Source organism: Megalops cyprinoides, chromosome 19 (genome assembly GCF_013368585.1).
Source record: "Megalops cyprinoides isolate fMegCyp1 chromosome 19, fMegCyp1.pri, whole genome shotgun sequence".
In the NCBI taxonomy this organism is placed as follows: Eukaryota; Metazoa; Chordata; class Actinopteri; order Elopiformes; family Megalopidae; genus Megalops; species Megalops cyprinoides.
In genome coordinates, this window is record NC_050601.1 from 21,304,093 (window position 1) to 21,327,159 (window position 23,067).

Genomic DNA, 23,067 nt, shown 5'->3' on the forward strand with positions numbered 1-23,067 from the left:
CTTTGTGGGGGAGCTGTCATGGCTTTCAAAAGGCTTTCAAGAGGACAGGACAGCAGTGTAGTCTAGTCATCCTCAAAGGAGTTAGTAGAGACCGTAAAGAGCTGCATGCTTTCACACCCGCACCTGTCTGTTGTCTCAGTGATATGGTGCTAATTTTGCAAAGTGTGAACAGGGTACGTGAGTCCCAGCCAGAAAAAAAAACCAGCACAGAACTCACGTTCCTTGTGCATTAATCTTTGTGGTGCTTTTAAGAGGCCATTGAAAAAGCCTAATGCTCAATGCAATATCCTGGCAGAAGACTGACGTCCTGCTCATTTGTCTGATTGTGCACGGGACAGCGTGGGTGAAGGAGAGCTGCATTTTGAAAGAGCTACAACACAATCAGAATGATTAGATACAGAGCAAGCTGATTTCACCAGTGCATAATGAAAATCGGGACAGATGATGAAATATGACATTTAAACTGACCTAATCCAAGTGTAACAGTGGTGTAACTACAAGTGTGTAATAACACGTGTAATATATATATATAATAACCGCATAGTAACCCATGAAGAACACAGTTGGTGTGGTCAGTATAATTTCGCTTTACACAAAGTGCACTGTTCTTTCCTCCTCTCGTTGTAATGTAAGATTTTCAGCGCTGAGCTCAAGGAGCAGGAGATCAAGATTTCACTCAGAATAAGTGTCAGGAATAAGGGTCACATTGCTTGTCAAGTGCTTAGCCCAAGGGGACTCTCTGCCAAAACCCAAAAATGAGCACCAGTGACGCCCTGGGCCCGCGCCTGTCAGCTCAATCCCACACCATTGCTGCACGCCTCTCTGGAGCGGGGTTCACCCCGCAGCTCGTCTGCAGCCCAGCACACGCAGTGTCCCTGTAACGCCACACTGTCACATCCTGGGTTCAGTAAAATCCGGTGCAGGACTCGGGTAAGTGTCACCAGCTAGTGTTCCTTTTGGCCTTAGCCAGGCCCCGGATGTGGAGAAGAGGCAATTAGCAGTATATTTCACACTCTGCACACGTTCTTCATAACGTGTATGTTGTAATACATCCAGGATGCAGATTTCAGTCTTTGTCAATTAAAAAGGTACTGTGCTCTGTGTACCAGATTCTAAACGGCTGCTAAGCCAATGTTTTTTTGAGAACTTGAACCAACATACATTTCTGTGTTACATAGTTTTAATCAAGTGCTTTCAGTTGGATATGCATAGTAATCTTTTGCATATTTTTGCACTTGTATCATGTATTATGCATGATGGATGAAATAAGGAGGCATTTACCTCAAGCACAGTGTTGGCCGTGGTTCAAGGTGTGCAAATGCAAGTACACTTTAGAAAATTAAACAGAAAACTGTTTAAGGCTCAAGTTAAAGAGCTGCAGGGGTTTGAGGGTTCCTCTGTCTTAATGGAGTATTCCCATCACAGACAGTCGTCTTTAGATTTTAGAGTGAGTGATCCCTGAGACACAGCGGATTAGTCTTACTCTTTATAGCAGGGCGGTGTGAATGTTAATGTAGCGCGGGTAATGTTTATAAGAACTACAGGTAGAAAAAAGAACTTTCAGCAGCTGAGAGATTAGATTGGATGTGAGATGTTGTGTTAAAGAGTGCCCCCTTTTTGGCATTCAACTTGGAATCCCTGAAAGCCGTTCATGCCTTATGACAACGTTGCTGGATCTGTTTCTTTTTTAAAAACGTTACCATAGCTCTGAAATGGCTTTGGGCTTTGAGCTCAACAAGGGGCAGGTTGAGCTGAATCTTCCATGAAGTATTGACTGCACTCCCTTGTCTTCTCTCCACAGGTCTTCCCTCACCTGCCCTCATTGCCTTAAGCAAAGCAACACCTTCGACCCTTTCCTGTGCATCTCCCTGCCCATCCCTCTCCGCCAGACCAGGTGAGCGCCGTCAAAAGCAGCGCCAGCACAGAGCTACAACCACACCTCAACAGAGGGGCACAGTAACAGAGAGATGCAGTGTGAGGGAGACAGTCAACGAGGTACAGTGAGCGGGAGACAGTCAGAGAGAAACAGAGTGAGTGGGAGACAGTCAGAGAGAGACAGTGAGTGGGAGACAGAGACAGATACAGTGAGAGGGAGACAGTCAGAGACAGATACAGTGAGAGGGAGACAGTCAGAGAGAGACAGTGAGTGGGAGACAGTCAGAGACAGATACAGTGAGATACAGTGAGAGGGAGACAGTCAGAGACAGATACAGTGAGAGGGAGACAGTCAGAGAGAGACATCAGTGGCTCCACCACTCAGCGTCAGTTTCTAACTCTGACCAGGGGGTCAGAGGCCTAACGCCTCTCTCTGCTGCTGCTAATCTTTATAAAGGGGCCTGAGTGTGTGAGCACTGAAGCCCCTGTTCTCATTCTCAGTGGCTCCTAATGAGACCCGGAGTGGTGCAATGTCAGGTCCGATTCTGCTGACTGGTCTGAGGTCAGCTCAGAAGTGCTGACTCCACTGTGGAGGATGAGGACTCTGGAGTGAGGACTCCTCTGGGATCAGATGTCAGTCCGACACAGCCATCACCTCCCACGCCCTCTCTGAGGTGCCAGGGTGCCCCCTCCTGCCCCCTTCCATTCCCCCCAACCCACAATGTTCAAGGCTAGCACAGATGCCTGGCAGCTGAGACATGGGTCTGAAGATGCAAGCTACAGTAGGAAAACACAACATCCTGCTATTCTGTAGGAGTCTATTCTGGACCTTTTTCCTGGAAGCAGGAAGTTGTTCCTGTGAAGCAAACTTTGTTGTGGATTCTTGTGAGAGGCAGCAGCCAGCACAGTGAACAGCTTGCTGTTCTGACAGCAATGGGACCTGGTTTTGGACTGAGGGATTTGGAGATGGAGCTCAAGCTTCTGAGGGGAAGCAGATGGATCTCTGCAGTATATGTGGCTGTCACTCATCTTTTTCTCGGCAAACATTCACGCAGACCTGCGCCATGCACGCACACACACACACACACACACACACACACACACACACACACACACATTCACACACACATTCACACACACACACACACACACACACACACACACACACACACACACACACACACACGTGAACACCCTCACTTACACATGCATGTGAGTGTTGCCTGTACATTTGCATGCATACACATACAGCTGGGCTTGCACTGCATTTGAAGGAAATTCTGGTGTCTGTGATACTGATTCATTCAGAGAAGCCCTCCAGACATTTTTTTGCCTCCTCATTGCCAGACTACTCTGTGTCCGTTGATGTGGGCGGGCCCGTGATATCGTACCACGAGGTCCGCTGATGGCCCGCCCTGGCAGGGGATGCAAGTGAGTGTGTTTGTGCTCTGACTTTGCACACACAGAGGCGATACGGAGCCGCGAGGCTGAGACCTCCTTCACCACCGGCCCCCTCGGGACTCCATCGGGCTGGCTGTGCCGTGATACTGTAGCTCTCACACCGCACCACGAAGCATGCTCTCTAACGTACCATCAGCCTCAGCTAATGTCTGTGCTTAACCCTGACTCAGAATCAAATGCAACTGTTGCTTTTTCCAAGTTGCTTCTCAAAACGCAGTTCATCCATTTCGTAAACTGGCAAGATGATCGTAAAAGAGAATGCTGTCTGTAGTTTGCGTTTTTCTGTCCTCAGCGCCTCAACATGCAAAGTGGCCCTGTTGATGACCAAACAGGGTCACTAGTATGAATATGCGCAGCTACCTTCAGGGGGTTAATGAAGTGTGAATTGCCCCTAGGGTTTCTGCCAGACTTCTGCAGTACTGAGGGCCCTCGTTCACAGGTGTATGAGCGCTGTCGTTGGCGTGTGGCCATCTATACTGTGTGTGGGTGCCTGAGAAGCATGTTGTTTATAATCCTGACCAAACGGCACACCAGCCGAGGGGGGTGTACAACAGCCTGTCCTTTAGGAGTCCTGTAATAGCGTTGCGGTCTGCAGAGAATGCCAGGCAGGTTGTGCAGAGGGCACTGAGTCACATTTTGGAGAGTCAGACAGTCTGACAGCTTTGAGACTCCGGAACTTTGTGAGAAGGCTCTGCGGGGTCAACAAAATACAATCTGTCGGCTTCAGCCTCAGATCTTCGCCGTTTTGATTGCGCTAATGGCACTTGAATGGTGTAATTGAAATAGCAACTAGCAAATGCTACGTCCAACCAATCACCGGCTACAGATTGTTAGGGGGTTTGTCCAGAGTCTGCATTCGTTACAGTCGGTGTCTCATCCCAGCCGTGAGCTTGGCAATCAATTCTCCAAGAGATCCTCCCTTTTAAAAAAAAAAAAAAATTGAGAGCCGGTGAAACACAAGGTATATGTTGATCCAGTACAGTCTGAAATCTAAAGACGTGCCTGAAAAGACTCTGAGCAGGAGAGGGAGGTGGGTGGGTGTGGCCGCCAGTCGGTGCTGATTTGCTGAAATTCTGCTCTTCGAATGCCAACCCCCCCCCAAAGGTCGTACCCCAGGGGCCAATCAGGCGCACCGGAGCCACAGTGTCTGCCCGCAGACCACTCTTAGGTCCTTGATTTCAAACCACAGCAGCATTAGAATTCCTCAGGGGGACACGGGCACTCAGGGTTTGATTGCACATTGATTGCTTTTCAACTGAGGTCCTCTGGGAGTGGCATCTCAGGAGGCTTCCTGAGAATCACCCTCAGAGGATGCGAGGGGGAGATTTTTCCACCCGTGTTCCTGATTCAGTACCATTTCGGAATCACCTTCGAGGTGCCACTGCGTTTGCCTGAGAGCAGGGGCCCTTAAACAGAAGACCCGGGTGGTGTCAGCTGTGCTGATGCTTTGCTCATGAGGGCCGACTCACACAGCATAACAAACTGTTATTTGCGGCGAGCATCATGGCAGAACATTTTAACCCTTGCAAAACTGTCATGACCAGCTTGCTGCACCTGTTCCTTCAGCAGTTCTCGACAGCAACAGCCTGTTCACTGTGAGTCTGTGAAGTGAACATGGCCGAGCTGAGTCGAAACAATGCAAGACATTACTGCACAGCGGTGCAAATGAGAGAGACAGACAGAGACAGAGAGAGGAACAGGAGCGAATAGTAGTGGGAGGGACAGAGAATTGCAGTGGGAGTTACTGAGACAATGGGAGTGGGAGGGATAATGGAGGTCCTGTGATCATGGCAGGGTTCCATCACCAGGTGGAAGTGCTCTGACAGGCCGCATCTTTGCCTGCACCTCACTGCTGCCTCTCCTTCTGTGATTTGAAGGGATGGAAACATTTACGGAGCTGTTACATTTTCATGTAGTCAATTTTAGCTACTCTAGTGCTTGCTTGAAGGACAGATGGGGGAGATCAGAGTCTTTGAACACACTTCTGCTGGTACTAAATAGGCACCTTTATTTTTACACTTTTAAACTGACAAACAGCTGTTCCCTGAAGTTCTCTGGAAAAAGTTGAGTAGCATTTAGAAAAAAACCACCCTGTTTGAGTTTAATATACCTGCAGTAGCATACACAAAGTAAACTCCAAGTGCCTTCTGTTAACAAGCTGTATGTATTAATATTGTTGTAAATATGCTGTTGTTTGAACAACATGCTGTCTTTTCCTGGGGTAAATATGATGTATGTAGTATGTAGTATGATCAATGCAATATATCTGCAGTATAATCCCGAGTTGAGTGAGTTTAACCCCCCCCCAACCTCTACAGACCTCTCTGTGTCACGCTGGTCTTCAGCACCAAGGGCCAGCGGTACCTGCGGATCGGGTTGGCGGTGCCGTTGCTTGGGTCGCTGGCCTGCCTGCGCCGCATGGTGGCGGACGAGGGCAAGATCTCTCCGGACCAGGTAAGTTCTCTCAGCTGCAGGGACACGTGGACACACACACACACCCACACACACACACACACACACACACACACAAACACACATACACACAGACACACATTCTGTCTGAATATAACTGGAGGGACTGCCATGCCCCTTTCTGGTATGCTCAGAAAAACTGCTGCACCCTGTCCTAATCTTGGAAGAACTGCCTCCGGCCACCCCTTCCTAACATGGAGGGAACTACCTCGCCTCTTCCTGCCTCCCTGCCTCACGCTTCCCAAACTGCAGAGGGGATCTAATCCATTTAGGTTCTCCTCTGCTTTTTTGCCATCAAAAGGACACTCTTAATGCCATTTTGCTGTAGGAGAGCACATATTGTACGAGTTTATCATTGACATTTATATTTTTCTGGGGCTTGTTTAAAGGAAGTTCAATGGACTGGCAAAAAACCTAGAAAATTACAAACTAAATTTAATTGGTGATGGGAGCAAAATGTCTAAGCTGAGCCCCTGACGCTCAGTAGCAGAATATGAAAACAACACTTGAAAACAACTTGTAAACAAAAATATCAAACGCAGACAAACTAACTTCACAGAATACTGAGCGCAGTCAGAGATCAGCTTTGTAACACTAATAAAGCTGAAATGCTCCCTTCACTGAAGTATCTGCATGTGGCATGAATTAGCCTAATAGCCTGATCGGGCCAACAAACTCATATGAACCTCACTCTGACCGACTGCTATTGATTACGGGCGGTACTAGGTTGACCATAGAGGGTAAGATCCGGCTTCGCAGGAAAGCTGTAGGCGGCTGATGAACATAAAGATTTACAACAGCAATGAAACTTTTGCCCTCTCCTTTGAATTGTAGAGCTTGCTCACACAAGGTATCTTTGCTGCTTTGTAGATACATTGGACTTTTTTGGTGCTGTTTTCCATATTAATAACTGTCTCTCGTGTTCATTTTTCATTTACCATGACTGAGCTCATTTCAGCCAATTGCATGTAAAGCAGCTTAATTGTGATTGGCTCAGTCTGTCTATAAATGTGTAATTGTTTTTATAATTGTGTAATTGAAGCAGCCATTGGCTAATTATTCCTGCAGGCATATTAAATTGGAGGCATATTAAATACAGGTGTGTAGCTAGAAAGCAAGGCTCACTGTTTTCAACAGTTGGGCTGTGCTCGGCCCAAGGCCGGTTTGTTTATGTTGTGTTTTGAAGTAAATGATTTGCTTTTTTTTTTGATACTTTTTGATCCTTCTGCTCGTCTGATGCTCGGCACATCCGCCAGCACCATCACAAATCCACTTCCCCCCAAGACATACATTTCCATCTAACAGGGAGAAAAGGACTGTGTTTGTGCTGCAGTCTGGTGCACTCTCTTTGTTTCGGATGCTCGGCTATGTCGCGCTCACTGTTTATACTGGAGGCAGTGGTGTCTGTTACCGCGAGCTGAGGGGAGATGAGCGTAAGCTCACTCATGAGATGGGCCGACGCCACTGCGCCTCCCCATCACTGGCCAGGGAGGGTGAGCCACTAGAGAAAAGTAGAGAAGAATTCCCTGATTTAACAAGGCACTGAGTATGACCACAGGTCACAGGAGAAGGACATACCCTGTACTCTGGTGACATCTCCCTGGTATCTCTCTCTCCCTCTCTCTTTCTCTCTCTTCATCCCTCCATCTGGCCAGGTGATCCTGACAGAGATCTACCCCACCGGATTCCGCCGCTCCTTCTTCGATGAGGATGACCTCACCAGCATAGCGGACAGCGACGTCATCTACGCCTTCCAGGCCCCACCCCTCTGCAGGAGGGGTGGGCCCTTGCAATTCTCAGGTAACCATAGCGATGCCATGCAGGCTCCCATTCCGGTCCATGACAGCAGGGGCCGGCACAGCACAAATCCTTGTGGGTTGTTCTGGGAAAAGACCGTCTGGTGTGGCTTTCCAAGATGCAGAATGCACAGGCTTGAAGAACAGGATGGAATATTCTGGCATAGACGATTCTCTGTTAGCCTGCTCTCTGTCATAATGACACTCCAGTGAACAACCCCTATCAGTTTGTTTGCCTTTTTAAAGCCTTGTGTTACTTCTCCAAGGCAGTAACGATACACTCTGTATTCAAAATGCATGCAGATACAGTTACTGTAAATGAGATGAAGCTAGCCTTGCATCACTGCCTTTGAAATTGCCTTCACCAAACTGTAGGGAAGTATGATTGAATGCATGCATCTTCGGCAGCACACTGCCAAATGCCTGCAAGGCTACCCACATGCTAGTCAGAGGGCTGTTGGTGATCTTCATGGCACCTGTTGTGCATATTTTTCATGACTATAAAACAGAAATGTTTTCAGAATGGCTTGCAAATGACTGTCTGATGTTATGTGTCTGATGTTATGTGTTCCTTCTGAAGAAAGTATATGAGAATGACATGTTAAATATGATTTTGGATATATGGAAGTAAGAAAAGGAAGTAAGGAAGCAAGTATAAATTACCACTTTCCTGTATGAATATGGGAGAGGATCTATTTCACAATATTTACAATACATATTTACAATGTATTCTATATTCAGTATATTCTTCAAATTTCAGCATGACACATATACTGCATATTTTGATGTGGTTTAACGTTACTTATTTACGTAAGTTTTATGTTCAAAGGGAGGAGGCAGCAGGGGGCAGTAGGCAATAGTCAGTAACCCCTCTGGAAGCAGAACACCCATGTCCCAGTGCAGTGATGGGGGCACTGTGCTATTGGAGTCTCCATCTTTCTGGTCCTGGTTCATTTCTTACACTCGCGGAGTATCGGCCATCGTCATATCACATCTGAACTTCTTTACGGAGCATAGTCTTGTCTGCTTCTGTAACAGTGGTCTGCGGACTTTGAGAGTTCTACGGTTGCTTAGGTGCATTGGCTGTCCTCAGATTCCTCTTCTTAGGAGTTTACAGGTCACAGATACTTGCGTGATTGCACATGCATGTGTGGTCAGTGGTCAACTGTTTATCCATCAAGCCATTACATCGTTCCCAGAGCCCACATGGGTTTTAATGGGAAATCCCTCCCCATCCTGTTCCTCAAACAATCTCTAAAGAATGAAGTACGAACTAATGCACTCCATGATGGTCGGTCTTACCCAGGACAGCTTAATGTTTAAAAAAAGGTAAAAGTGTGAAGGGCTGTTGTTTGGAAGAAATTTGGTAACTTGCCTCGCAATTGGCATTCAGCGCATGCTCAGATTTCTAGGTATTGTTGATCTGAAGCTTTCTGGTGCCAACGAACCACAAGGGAAGTCAGATGTGTCCACAGTGGCAAACCACAAGACCGTACCCCTTCACAATGCCAATTCATAGTGGCATGGCAGTTCCAGCCAATCACTTTCCCTGGGTTTTATTTTCATACAGATCCCCTGGTTGGTTTTTATTTTATCCAGTGAGAATGCTAGTGGGATGATTGCAGTGGCAGACATTTACGGAGAAATGTCTCTGTATGCAAACATGAGAGTAGCACACTCATAATATTGGCAGCGGCTGTCTAAAGTTAAGATGTTGACAGCACTTAGTGAAATGTACAGGATAAATATGGCACAGTAACTTGAAAATGTGTTCATATTGCACCACAAAGCCCTCGCTCCTATAAACATAGCATCAGTCAGTGCTCTTGGCCTTCTCCATGTCATAACCATGTCCCATGCTGTGTTTGTAACCTTGCTTATTTCTGAAAATGGCGATTAATATTGCATGGTGTGCTCAAACGGGATCGTTAAAATTTTAGGAAGCACTCGCTTCGGCGTCTCCCCTTGAGCGGAATGTCTTAATAACCGCATGTTTCGGGTATGGGAAAAAACCCAGCCGCGCTGGTTACTGTGATCTCAGCTTCAGGATGAACAGACTAATGTGATGGGAAACAGGGGCTCATGGGAAAAGATAATGAGCCTATTTGCATTACATACAACCATTTCCCTTTGTGATACAGACAGCCTTTGGGGACACATGCAGACGTTCACACACTACACCAACGCACTCATGAATACACACACACACACACACACACACACACCGGAGGAAATGGCAAAGGCGGTGGGCAAAGTACATCAGAGCTCCAGGTCACATCTCTCTCACACAACTTGCCGTGAAACCCGTGAACGTGCCCTTTGGTTTTCTGAACGGGGATGCACCCATGTTAAAAACAGAAGAAGCGCGTCCCCTCTCAGAGCCGTTACCACTAGCAGTGCGCCTGACAGATGGTGACCTTCCACTCCGGAGCTTCAGACAGGCATTGTGGGATACGTGCTGTTGGAGGCACGGAGAAGCAGTCTGTTATATGCTTTTTATTTTCCAATGTCACAGAGCACAGTGGCCCAACACGTCAACAGGCAGTGGCCCCTTCTACACCACTCTGGCTCTCTCCCTCGTGTCAGACAGTCCAGCTTGGTTTGATCACTGTTCCGTTTGGGGATATGTGCTGTAACCTTCCAGGGTATGATTTCATCAGGGCCGAGTGGAAAATGTTAGCCTGCTTGACTCGATAACGCACCTCTTCAGATTACGTAAGGATGTCACATCTGACCATAAAGCCTTAATGCCGGCTCCTGACAGGTCCGTTTTTTTGTGAATGGTATCAGCGTCCATCCGATGATCACACTGAGACGCACTGGGGCCCAGACTGTGGCACATGCCTCTCTGCTGGTGCCAGGCCTCTCTGCAGGAGGCATGGGAATATCCGGCTTTGGGTGCAGAAGGGGATCACAGTGGCAGCTATGTTTCAATCCCACCCAGGATTTACCAGATAGAAGCAGAGCACTGCATCCATTCAGGGGCTGCGCTTTCATGCCAGTGATATACCCTGACGTGCCCTCCTCGGGTCACGTGACACCCATCCAGTGTATTTAAATCTGAACATCATAATTAACGGTACTGTCGCGAGTCAGTAATCAGTAGACGTAGCGACAGAAACATCTCGGCATGTGCTACTAATCCATATAACAGCTGGTGCAGCGACTGCAAGCTCTTAGCATGTATTGTGAGTCCATTCGGCAGCTGGTTTAGCACCAGCTGTAAGCATGTATCAACAAATCTATATTAGCACATTTCAACCGCAAGCTGATGCCTGGAGCTGCTTTCCCACCAAGGCGAAGACGTATGAACATGATTAATGTCTGTAAATCTCTTTCCAAATGCAGCGCGGTGCTGCATCTCTTTGGCGGTGCCGTTTCCAGGCAGCTTGCTGGGGGGGCAGAGGCAGTTGGTTTACGACACGCCCATGCTTGGCAGGCATCTGCAAATTGTAAACATCACTCATGCCGCAATGTCGAAAGCAGCCACAACGAAAAACAAACAAACCAAACCAAACTTGAGGGCGGGATTATTACCGCCGGCCGAGGGTGAGCTATGCGCTTCTGATTATGCTGTGCCGGAAGCTGAGCGCTACCAGACTTCACACAAAGTTTTATAAAGTTTATCAGTTCTTCGGCTGGGACTGTACGATCCTGGGACGTTGAAGCGGTGGATTTCCCCCCTCTTTCTCTGTGGCTAAGCCACAATGAAAGGATTGCGTTGTTATTTTTCCTAGTCTTTTTATTAGAATCGGTTGTGTTAAGCGACCGTCTTTTTCAGCCGCAATCAAATCGAGCACAAAGAAAAACAGATTAAGTAAAGAGCCGCTCCTCTTCAGCAAAGGCGAATCCCAGCAAAGTTTATTTGATGCTGAATCAGGCAGGGAGGGTAATGGCTAGAAGCTGAATCCTTCTGGTGTTATTGTGGAGTGTTTACATTGGTCTGATAACGTTAAGTAAGCTTTCGTTGGTCTTCTGGCATGTCTGCAACCTCCCTTGTTGTTGTCAAGGCCTAGAGCATATTTTCCTTAGAGTAAGTAGTTTAAGTGCCTCGTTTTTTTATCCATGCCCTCTAACCTAGGTTTTTTTTCCAAAATTATTTCATTTGTCATAACACAGATTTACGGTTTTTGATTAACATGCAACGTGGTACTTATTTATGCCAACCCAGAGGGTGTGACAAAATCACCAGACATGTCAAGCTTCAAGTAGGTGTGGCTGGTAGAATATCAGCAAAAGAGAGCAAGGTCTAGTGTCTGTCTGTGTCCTATCTGTATTTCTTTTCTTCCAAACAGGATGACTGCAAATGTTATGGATGCATACAGATGGCAGGGATTAGAATTACTAACTGTGGGACAGGGAAGAGCTCATTTGAGTTTAGGGCTTTTATGTATTAGTCATGGTCTTTTTAAGAACCAATCATCTCATCTGATGCCAGAAAGAGTGGTCCTTTCATTTCAAATGTCTGTTTAAAAAGGCAAGCAGTAACAACGGTGTGAGGGGTACATGCTACACTGACTGTCAGGCTAATAGGCCTTCTTTGGTGGAGACCCATAATGTGCTGCAAGGTGTCGGTCCCTGCTTGTATTTCATTGCACTAGGTGACTGGGAGCAGGAGCATCCAATCAGGCACCACTGGCATGGGACCCAGGCTGAAAATCCTTGAAAAACTAAACAGGTGTGATGTAGACACATGTCACACAGCTGCATGAAGCAGGGCAAAGCGAGTGCTGTTTTAAGCTGTGGCTAATGTTAAAGTTTAAATCTGTAGGTACACCTGTGTTGAGTTCCGTGAGTTCTGTGAGTATGAGTGTGCTGCCTCCTGTATGGTCGCTAAACGGTTTTGGTGAGAGGATATTCATTTCTCTGTGAGAGCAAATCTTACTGACTTAATCTGAACAGATCGATGCGTGTTTGGTTGGCATATTCAAGGATAAGGCCTGTTTCTAAAATAAAACGTGGGAATGATCCCGGCCTAGCTCTGAGGTTTTGGACTGCATCTTTCCTGGGGGGTTGCCTGAGGTGAGCGTATCCGCACAGACGGCGGAGCGAGGAGGAGGGGAAGCCGCCGGGGAGGCTCGGCTGAGGGTGTCCTCAGGGGCTGAGCAGTTTAATTACGGCCTTCGCAGCATTGAGTGTTTAGCCTCACATCCAATCAACACCCCTCCCTCCCTCTCTTCACAGCTGGCAGGGGGTACAGGAGGTCAGATGAAACTCTGACTGCAGGATTCTTACCAACACCCAAAAAGTGCAGGACACAGACCATTGATCTGTGGATGAAACATACTCCTACAATCTTCAAATCATAGCACTATATCTGACTTGTGCTGTGTACAACTTTTTGGTATACTTTGGACTGTTTAATTTGTAGGCTTTAAAAATGAATTTATATGCCATCTGTACATGTTTGAAGAAATATCATACTTGGAGACCAAGTCAAGCCACCATTGCCAGGCCATCTGTCACCAGGCCAGTTGAGTGACAAATGAAAGTTATTATTGCGTATCGCAATAATGCAACACAAAGCTAGTGTTAAAGTTTGTTAAAGTTCACTGGTAAACAGAAAAGCAAATGTCACCTCATTAGCCTGTGTGGTGAGCAGCCTGGAGCTAACCAGCTATAATGAAATTTGCTAGTCAGCTAGATAGGTCACTGAGTCCAGAATATGGGAACTAATAGTGGTTATGATGTAGCGACGTAAATTTTCCATTCCACTGTTGGCACTTATCAGCCAGCTACTGCCATAAGCACAGTGACTATGAGCAAGTTAGTCTGGCTGTTAGAGTTATCATCATAACAGGTGATGAACTCCCTGTAACTGTCAGAACTGCAGAATCACTCCCCATCTTTCAACACCGCCTTAAAATGCATGTTGTGGCCTGGCCCTGGTTTCTAGTGTATAGGCCTGTGCTATGCCTAGCATTGCTTTTATGATCACCCCATCCTTTAGTGAGCTCTAATGCAGTGTGATGCAGCTCTCTGAGGTGATTACTCACATGTTAGTCACCATGACAATAGCTGTGTGATCCAAGTTAATTTAGGTCGTATCAGCCATATCAGTTGTATCTGTCAACAGTGACAGTGTTGTGTTTATATTGTAATGTGTTTATGTATCACTTAAAGGTAGCATCATGAAAACACATTGTTCTTGGGGATAATTGTTAGGGGCCGTGTTTTACTCATATACTTTAATGTTAGCCCTGCTGTGAGCTTGGTGCCAATTTATTGTCATTTCTGGCTCCTCTTTTTATATGGTCTTGTTACAGCATCCCTGTTGCCCCAGTGAGTCGTGTATTTAGTGTATCGTGTCATGTGATGCTCTTGCTCTTTTTGAAAAAGTCTAAGCGTTTGAAAATCATCCCCAGAAGAACTGTTCCATCGGAGGTGCCGAATACATACCAGATCAGTGACCTTTACAAGTTTACACATTCTGTAAACATTGAGAATGTAAACTCAAACAGTCCCTTGGAATTTGCTTTGCCACATAGCAACCCTCAGCTTCTCTTGATTGTACGGGAGTGTTAAGGCATGGCATTACAGTCAGCATGCTGTTAGTGTTGCCACAGTATATGAATGCTATGCTAAGTGCAGGCAAAGTTTGCTGAAAAACTATTAAGGTTCTGTTAAACTGGTGATGTACATCAAGTAGAACGGGACTGCTTTGAGTGTGTGTGTGTGTGTGTGTGTGTGTGTGTGTGTGTGTGTGTGTGTGTGTGTGTGTCCATGTATGCATGCTCGTGTGTGCATACTTGACTGCAAGCACTGTGTCATCATCCACTTTGTTCTAAATGATGTCTTTAGATTATGTGAATGATGAAATCATCTGTGGCCTTTTGAAACCTTTTATATTCAATAGAAATTCAATATCATTTTTAAGATTTAGAGACAAACTATAACTATGATGCCTTTCCTAGGATTTAGACACAGAGGGGGGAAATCATGTGCTGTGTCAGACTCATATAAAATACGCACTAATCTTTAGATGGTATGAACTTGTATTTCACCCCTTATAGGTATCACTGTTGAAATTTATGTCATAACTTGCAACCACAAAGGACAAATGTCAGTCAGCATGTAAAGCCTGTTGTAGTGAATCAGGGTGCACTGTTCATTAATGAATAGCAAAGGATGTGCCAAACGTCTCCAATGTTGTGGTCCTGTCATGGTCAGTTTTGTGGGCATCATAATAATGTTTGATTAGTAACATATGAGACATATTCTATAAGCACATTCTGTTAGACAGACCTGCTTTTGGGAGGAATTATTTACTGAGTGGAGATCAACAGCAGGTGATAGGGCGACTTTCCACCCCGGCAGCGATTAATTGCGCCACAATGGAGGAAGACACCTGCATGTAATTAAATCCCCAGATTGTGTCAGGTCAATGAACTGGAGGAGATCAATACTTGCACTTTTGTGTCCAGGGAGCAAGATTACCCATCTGATTGATCACAGCGGGGGACCTGATGACGCGTGACACCTCAGTTACACCGCTGATCACACTGGGGTGGGAGGTACCTGAGAGAGCTGGTGGTGGTCGCAGTCCATGCTCCGTCACTCCCGTTAAAAGCTCTCCAAAAGCATGGATGAGTTGCTTGAAGATGCTACATCGGGCAGCTGCAGGATATACGGGGCCGCCGTCTGCAGCTCATCTGTGCCCTGTGTGGCTCCGGGCTGGTCTCCAAACACAGCCAGTGATCGAGGGAAGTGAATGGCCTTGTGCTGAACCCCCCCCCCCTTTTTTTTCATTTCTGTCATTACAGGGTACCCTCTCAGCCTCCCCTCCTCTCCTTTCTCCTCCGGGCCCGAAGGTCAAAGGCTACCTCCCTCGGGCTTCCTTTCGTCCGAGTTCCTGAACCACGGCGGCGCGGGGAGGGTGCTGCTCCTGGTGTGCAACGCCGCGGGGACAGGGCAGCACGCTGTGAGGTGAGGGAGATGCTCCACACAGAGAGCCCACTGCCCACAGCTTTCATCTGCCTTGTGAACTGACTGATGATTGTCAGTGTTCGATCCAGATAGGGTGAGACTCATAGCAGTGGGCCCTGTGGCTGGTCTGTTTCCCACCTCTTTATGCAGACAAAAGCGCAAGCAGTAAGCCGAGCGGCAGCTCTGGGAATGCACGATTAGCACAAACTGCACGGCAGTGACGGTCCGTGATCTTGCAATGTTTCCCATTACCAGACTGTTCCAATGCAAGAACACTATAGGTTGAATTTTGGAATTTGCTGCTTTCATTTCTTAAGCTCTCCTTTTTTTCTCCTTTTTCCAGCTCAAAACCTTTTGTATTTTTTCATCTTTTTTCTTCATTTTTTCTCAGAATGAAGACCTTATGGTCATATTTTAAGACTAGATCAAGAAAAGGTTTTGCCATGGGCGTGAGAATTTGTGTGTGCATGTTTTCTGTTACGATCATTGGTTTGCCCGCCTGTGGTTGCTTTTGTCTTTTGTTTTGTTCTTTGTTTTTTTTTGTTTTTTTTTTTACCTGCACTCCGAGCTGCATCCTGTGATTGAAGCCATTGGGTCAACAAGGAGGTGGTCGGCCTCATCACCATGTTGCAGATTTACTTCATCTTTCCACTCGACTGTGCATGAAATAATAATGATCAATAAGCCATACGTTTGAATTTTAATGAGCTGACAAAACCAGGGATAGCTTTTACAGGTGTGCAGTTGAATTAATGCACCAGAGCTTGTCTGATTCCAGTGTAACCTCCTATGTCAGGATCTCGCATGAACGATTGCTTGATTGAGTTCACGCACAATTGCATCGACCTTGAGCCTCTTTTTTCGTCTTGTGCCATCTCATTGGGCCTGAGAATCACATGATCAGTCTGCTTCCCCACTTGTCATAAGTGCTCTTTAAGTGCCACGCGTGATTGAGTATGTGAGGATCTGCGCACCTTGCTCCAGCTGTGGCGAGTGTGGGACACATGTGGACACGGTTCTACTCCATGGATGGGCAGCGCCACAAATATTTGGATGCCACAGTCATTACGTGTAAAAAAGGAGTCTCGTCCTTCTTGAGTTTATGGGGATCTCAAACCACTTCTTCTTACGAAGGAAATTTGCATGTTCCATTTGCCATGATGGGGCTGCAAAGCCACCTCACATCAAAGTAAACACACCGAACCCACCCCGGGCTGATTTTAGGGTTGTTTTCCATATAGTACAACATAGGATTGAAAGGAAAGGGGATCATTGGAGAATCCAAATAGTACCATCCCCTCGCCTGCCTGCCTTTTGTGGGACGAGACTTTAGGAGGATGTGCCAGAATTTGCGCTTCATAATTCACCCCCTGATGGGAGAATACGACTTACCAGCTATTGCTGCATAAAATCCAGAGGCAAAGTCAGCCAAGCCCAATCCCACTTAACCTCACCTTGTTTTCTCCTCGAGTGTCTCTGTGGGAAATGAGTCCCAGGATGAACCCAATTATGGATACCTTTATGGAGCTTTAAATAATCAAATAAAGCTCACTCTGGGCTGAGGGCCCTCATGGAGACAGAGTGCACTGTGCTCCAAATGGGTTCTCAAGTGCTGGAGAATCTGAGGGTAGATATGCACTCCCAAGGCAACTCCAGTAATGAGGGTTCTCCCATCTTCTGACCCTGACCCTTCATTTCTCCTGCACCGCTGTATCACCCCCAGGTTCAGGCTGCGCACAGCACAGCTTTACGGTAGTTGTGAAAGGAGGCAATTTGCATTTGGCAAGTAGGCTGTTTAAATTCACCAGTCCATTTGTGTGACTATGAAGGTCTGTGGCTGTGTGGTGTAGTGGTAAGGAGCGGGGCTCCTAACCCAAACGTTGCTAGTTTGATTCCAAAAGCAGGCCATCGCTGTTGTACCCTTGGGAAAGGTACCTTGCTTCAATTGACTCAGTAAGTATCCACTTCTGTAAATGGATGAATACCTGTAAAAATGCATAGCTATCTAAATTATCCAGCATCAGAATATCTAAGCAAATGTAATGTACTGTAAATGTGTCATCTTCAGTCTCCAATGGGTCTAGCTACTCCGTGTGACCATGTCAGATTCTGAGATCAGAGAGGATGGCTGTTGTACACTGTGTATGTTTTATGAAAATTGAGAAGTTGACAGAAGGTAATCCATTCAAATACATGGCTTAAAGTTTTCCATCACAGTGATGGAAAATAGATGGAATATAGTGCCTGATTTTCTGACTTTTGAAAAGGTGGTCTGAGTTAGAATGGATTGTGTTGTGAGGGGTGATCGCATCAATCATAGTCTTGCTCCTAAACAAAATGACCAAGCAAACCACCCCTTTCACTTTCACTATGTTTGCCATTCTGAATCACCAGGACAGAACCCCCAGCAATGAAAATGTCGTTGCCTCAAATGTCAAATTAGAGAGTTATGTTTTGATGATGATAGTATTGATAATATAATAATGCCCATTGTCACCCAAAATGCTATCAAATAAATCTAACTGCTCCAGTCTTGGGTCTAATGTGGTTTATGAGAAAACATGGCCTTGTCCAGCTGCTTCAGTGATTGCTGTCTGCTCCCTCAAAGTTATGCAGCTGGACTTAGCTTCTAACTTTTGGAGAGGAGAAAGTCGTGAAGTGTATTCCTGAATACCGTACCTGGAGCTCAGGTGCCAGTCCCTTAACAGTCACATTTGCTAAGCTTTTCTTTGATTAAAACCTCTGGAGATGTGGCATTGACACTCATTGTCAGCACCTAATCCTACTGTGGCAATGTGTCCCACAACGGCGCAACATTTGGAGGATACAACTAACATTTTAGCATCTGTGAAGCTAATTGCCTAATCATATTGAGTGCACTTTTGGTAGTCATGCTTGGTAAGAAATATACTTAAACACTTACGTTTGCCTGACTAAAACCCAATTTCTCATCAGAGATGAGTTGTACAAAGAAAACATCTTTGGTAAGGCCACATCCAATGAATCCAATGAAAACCCAGGGCCTTTTCAGATGGGGATTGCTCCAGGTGTCTCTGTGACCCCCTTCATAATTATCTAATACTACTATGTGTGAGTTGTTTGCCCCTTTATATTTACCAGGGCTGTTTCACATATTAGCCAAGGATTGCAAGTGAACATGCTATTCATGGAAAATATGTCACACACAGCTGAGGGAAAGCAGGCCAGGGGTATTAATAATGAGAACAGGGAGCCGTGTTAACAGTGATCAGGCTGCGTGCACCGTGATTGCATTCACTGTTTCTGTAGCCTAATGAAACCTTTTCCCTTGGGTGAGTGATAATAACATAAATTGGGTTTAAGGGTGTGCTATGCTGTGTCGTATCGATTTAGATGCAAATTGCAGACCTCTCAAGGTATTGCCCGTGCATTAATGAGAGGGGCATGTTGGAATGATAGGCGACACACTGAAGTGATTAATCAGGAGAGAGAGAGAGAGAGAGAGAGAGAGAGAGAAGGAAGGTGGATGAAACGGATCCTACTCTCTCAGGGTGTTTGGCATTTGTGCCACGATGCAAAAACAATGGTTGTTGTTTTGAATTGCTGTACTAAGCTTTGTTTTTTTCATTTCCCCAGCCCCTGTCCTTAAGCAACATTATTACTTATAATAGGATACAATAGGAACAATAATATGTTTAGCAGAATTCCTAATCTTGATGGGATGAGGCTAGCATTTAGACCCCAAGTGCTTTGGCAGACTACCTGCAAGACCATGAACATTGCTGACCACACTCACTGGCGTGCTTCAGAATCACAGATAGTTCTGGTCCTACTCACAGGGCTGCTACAGGACCATGGACAGCACTGGCTGTACTCACAGGAACAGCAGCTGCAGCCTGTCATTAACAACTACTGCTGCTTGTCACCTCCAAAGCCCCAAGGCTATATTTCCTGCTGCTTCTATAATTCAGTAACAAGAGTGTGATGTGTCAGTAAAGGCTTGAGACTCTCCCAGTCAGCTCTATGATTTTCAGATTTCCAAGTTCCTTACACATTAGTGTTCTCCCCAGTCAAATGCAAATGTCCTCTGATCTCAAACACATACAGTTTGATTGATCATTACAAAACAAATTAAGTCATTCTGAAAAGAGATTTAGTGATTATTTTGTGGGTTTTACAGATTTCGTTTGTTTCAACATTTCATTGTTTGTCATTTTGGAAGATTGTACCCGTTGTAGTCTATTCTGTATTCTTAAGTGTGATGTGTCTTGAATCCATCCTGATCATTTCGGTTGCTGCAGAAATACTGATGGGTCGTTTTTGGAATTGGATAGTGGCAGCCATGGCCTAAACACTTAAACACCACCAGTTTAATCAGTTAAAATGTGCCTGTACTAAAGCTCACCGCCTTTCCCCTCTGTGCTGTGGACAAGAGCAGCTGCCGTTGCAGTGCGCTGTATCCAGCAGGTGTCGGGTTTGAATCCCAGACTCCAGGACAGAATATCACAGAAAACCCCCCAACACGCTTCTAGCCACAAAAGTGGGAAATGCGTCAGCTGTCTGGTGGGGGCTTTATTGCGTGTTTTACGTGTGAAGCGCTTCCTCTGTGCGTGAGCAGTTTATGTGTTCCGGTCCGCAGATTCGGTCCTCCGTACTTCATGCTCGAGGACCGGAACATTCCCTGGGAGCAGCTCCAGCAGAGCGTCCTCGCCAAGCTCCGCTACCTGATGATCAACGGGACGCAGGTGCAGGTAGGCATCCCCGCCGAGACCCACAGCCACGGAGACGGCCGCAACCGAGAGACGGATTCGGTGTGAATTCCGCCTACACGTGAGGCCCCTTGCTGGAAATTGGTATGAGTTAGTGTGGAAAATGTAAGGAATGTGTTTGAAATGCATGAAGGGGAGAAATGAGCATCAGTTTGTATCACAAAGTACGAATGGGGAGGGCAAGAGCGGTTCTGGGCGTGGAATAGCAAAGGAGAGGAATTTCATTATGATTTGTATACATGGCTTTTTGTTCTCTTCTCATTTGGCTAATTGATTCAGATGTCATTTGTTAAATCATTACTGGGATCATGCCGAGAAGGGAATAGGGAAGTTAAATCTTCAAAACTGAACCGAATGGCGTCAGTGGCATGCATAGGGAAATGGTGGTTAAGGATATTAAGTGCTTTTTATTTATGCCTGTTGTTTGAGTTAAAAAGCAGAGAATGAACATCCAAATTAACAAGGTGCAGATGAAGGCAAGGTATTCACATTAAAAGTGTCAATCTTTACCTCCAAAGTATGTTAGTCTTTCGTTGAGGCCAACATTTTTGGCATTGATCGTAGGACATGCTAGTGCCCAATTGTTAACATCAATAGAAAATGATACCCTGCACAACATTACTTTTCTATTTGACATTCAAAATAAGACACAGAAAACCCCCAAAACCCAGCAATGAAATAACCAGCATTTTAAAATCTGTACCAGTCAAAAGTTTGGACACACCTGATAATGTTAAGATAATGTTAAACATGCATTCAAAGACATTTTTATCTAAAGACTTAAGCTTAAATGCTTGAAATTTTTTTCATAGACAATTGTAAATATAAATAGCGAAGTTGATGCATATGTATGTATAAAAGGCATATGATACATGTATTTTCCAAAAAAATTTAACAAAAAAATATTTTTGAGTCTTTTGAAAAATGTAAAATATAAGATTGATTTGATTTGTTTTTTGTCACTGCATAATTCCATTTGTGTTATTTCATACCTTTGATGTCTTTACAATTATTCTACAATGTGGGAAATAGTGAAAATAAAGTAAGAAATTTGTGTCCAAACTTTTGACTGGCACTGTATGTGACAGTTAACCGAGCATTTCATTGCTCAATGAAAAAGTGGTGCTTGCAAACATTTCCTTGGTTTATCTGTGATTCAGAGCAGTAATTTATCAGATCATTTAGGAAGGAAATGATTTGATTAGGAGAATGGAACACTGATGAAAGTTAATGCTACAGGGTGAAGATTATCTGTCTGAAACCGCATTAAGGTGCATCATGTTACAAATGGGTAGAGTGAATATGACAAATGTCTTGTAATGCTTTGTAATACATGGTGAGTGGAATTCAGTGTTGAATTCATCTATTGACCAGGGTGCACCTTCATCAAGGTGCTTGCTTATCCACCCTGTGTCTGCGGAGGTTAGGTAATAATGTGAGTGCAACACACACACATGCACACACACGCGCACGCACATACACACACACACACACACACACACACACACACGTTAGGTTTTCACTCCCCCTTGCCTCATCATTCTCTCTTCTGTATACATAATCAAGCACTTAAGATCCATGGGTTAGCTGAGGTGAGCTGACAGGGACAGAAGGTGCCCACTCGCACGTCAGTCTGTGAAAGACAAGAGAGCTTGTTAATAAGGGTTGGGCTTGTCTCAGTGCCTTTGGCCTTGGCTCCAGCCTTGGACTGTGTGTTTGTTCGGTTGGTTTTCTTCAGAGCTGAACTTGTATTAGGTCCAGACTCTCACTGTCATCTCCGTGTCAGTTGACATCCCTGACATTATTAATGTCAGAGCTTGTATTATAGAGTCCTGGCTGTCATAGCAACCAACAGGGGCCTCTAGTGGACACACTCATAATGTGATGCCACAGGACACAACTCAGGAGTGTGTGTGTGTGTGTGTGTGTGTGTGTGTGTGTGTGTGTGTGTGTGTGTGTGCGCGTGTGCACTCGTGTCTCATCATTCGCCAGTGATTTAGGAGAGATACCCAAGGTATTAAGCAAAGTTTAACAAAGAAAAAAGAAATAATTTAAAATGCAATCAGAATAGTCCTGAATATGAATCTGTGGACACTAATTAACTTCAGGGACCAGGAAAGTGCTTTTAATTGGAAACAGTGTATTTCCAGCTGCCTGAGAGCACAAGCAGAGAGACAGGGAAGATAATGTGTCTGCCAGGAGAAACAGTGAAAGGTTTCTCTCACTGTTCTAATCATCCTTAGGTATGCACTGTGCTTTCAGATGAGCTGAGGAGGGCAGTGCAGGGCTCTCTTTGCTTTTTGCTTGGCTGTTGTTGGCACACTCACATGCTGAACAGACCCAACTAAGCTGAGGTTAAAGTTAACTGTGAGTTATCTTTGAGTATATTATGTGCACCAGAGATAATTTATCACCAGGGAGACTATGGACCCTGCTTTGCTTCCTGGTTCAGCTAAAGAGTTCCTGGTGTTATCCTACAGTTGATCCTAAGGAGTTCCTCTTAGGCAACTTTTACATGATGACAGGTACATAACTCGGAATGTAATATATAGAAAAAGCCTGCCCAGTCTGTTTAGAGTTATGGAAGAATCACTCAGCTCTCTCAGTGTGAAAATTTCAGCAGAAGGGGGGTTTAGCGTAGCATTTAGATCAACAGTTCCCTCAACACCCTATCTCTGGTCCCCTTTTGAACCAACTGCTTCACAAAGCCATATGCAGGAATGTTACATTTCAAAAGTGATACTGGTACTTGAAGCACAACATTTTTCTTCATGTTTCAAATTACACTT

At 45.4% G+C, this 23,067-nt stretch overlaps 1 protein-coding gene across 1 annotated transcript in view; it reads left to right on the plus strand.

The window, feature by feature from the left end:
* The window catches only part of LOC118795174 (ubiquitin carboxyl-terminal hydrolase 43-like), an 81,845-nt gene that overhangs the window by 44,902 nt on the left and 13,876 nt on the right, over positions 1-23,067 (plus strand). The window contains exons 4-8 of the mRNA XM_036553564.1: positions 1,802-1,894; positions 5,655-5,790; positions 7,464-7,608; positions 15,368-15,530; positions 20,149-20,260. Coding sequence (XP_036409457.1) covers positions 1,802-1,894; positions 5,655-5,790; positions 7,464-7,608; positions 15,368-15,530; positions 20,149-20,260 — 649 coding nt within the window. The remainder of the gene's footprint in view (positions 1-1,801; positions 1,895-5,654; positions 5,791-7,463; positions 7,609-15,367; positions 15,531-20,148; positions 20,261-23,067) is intronic.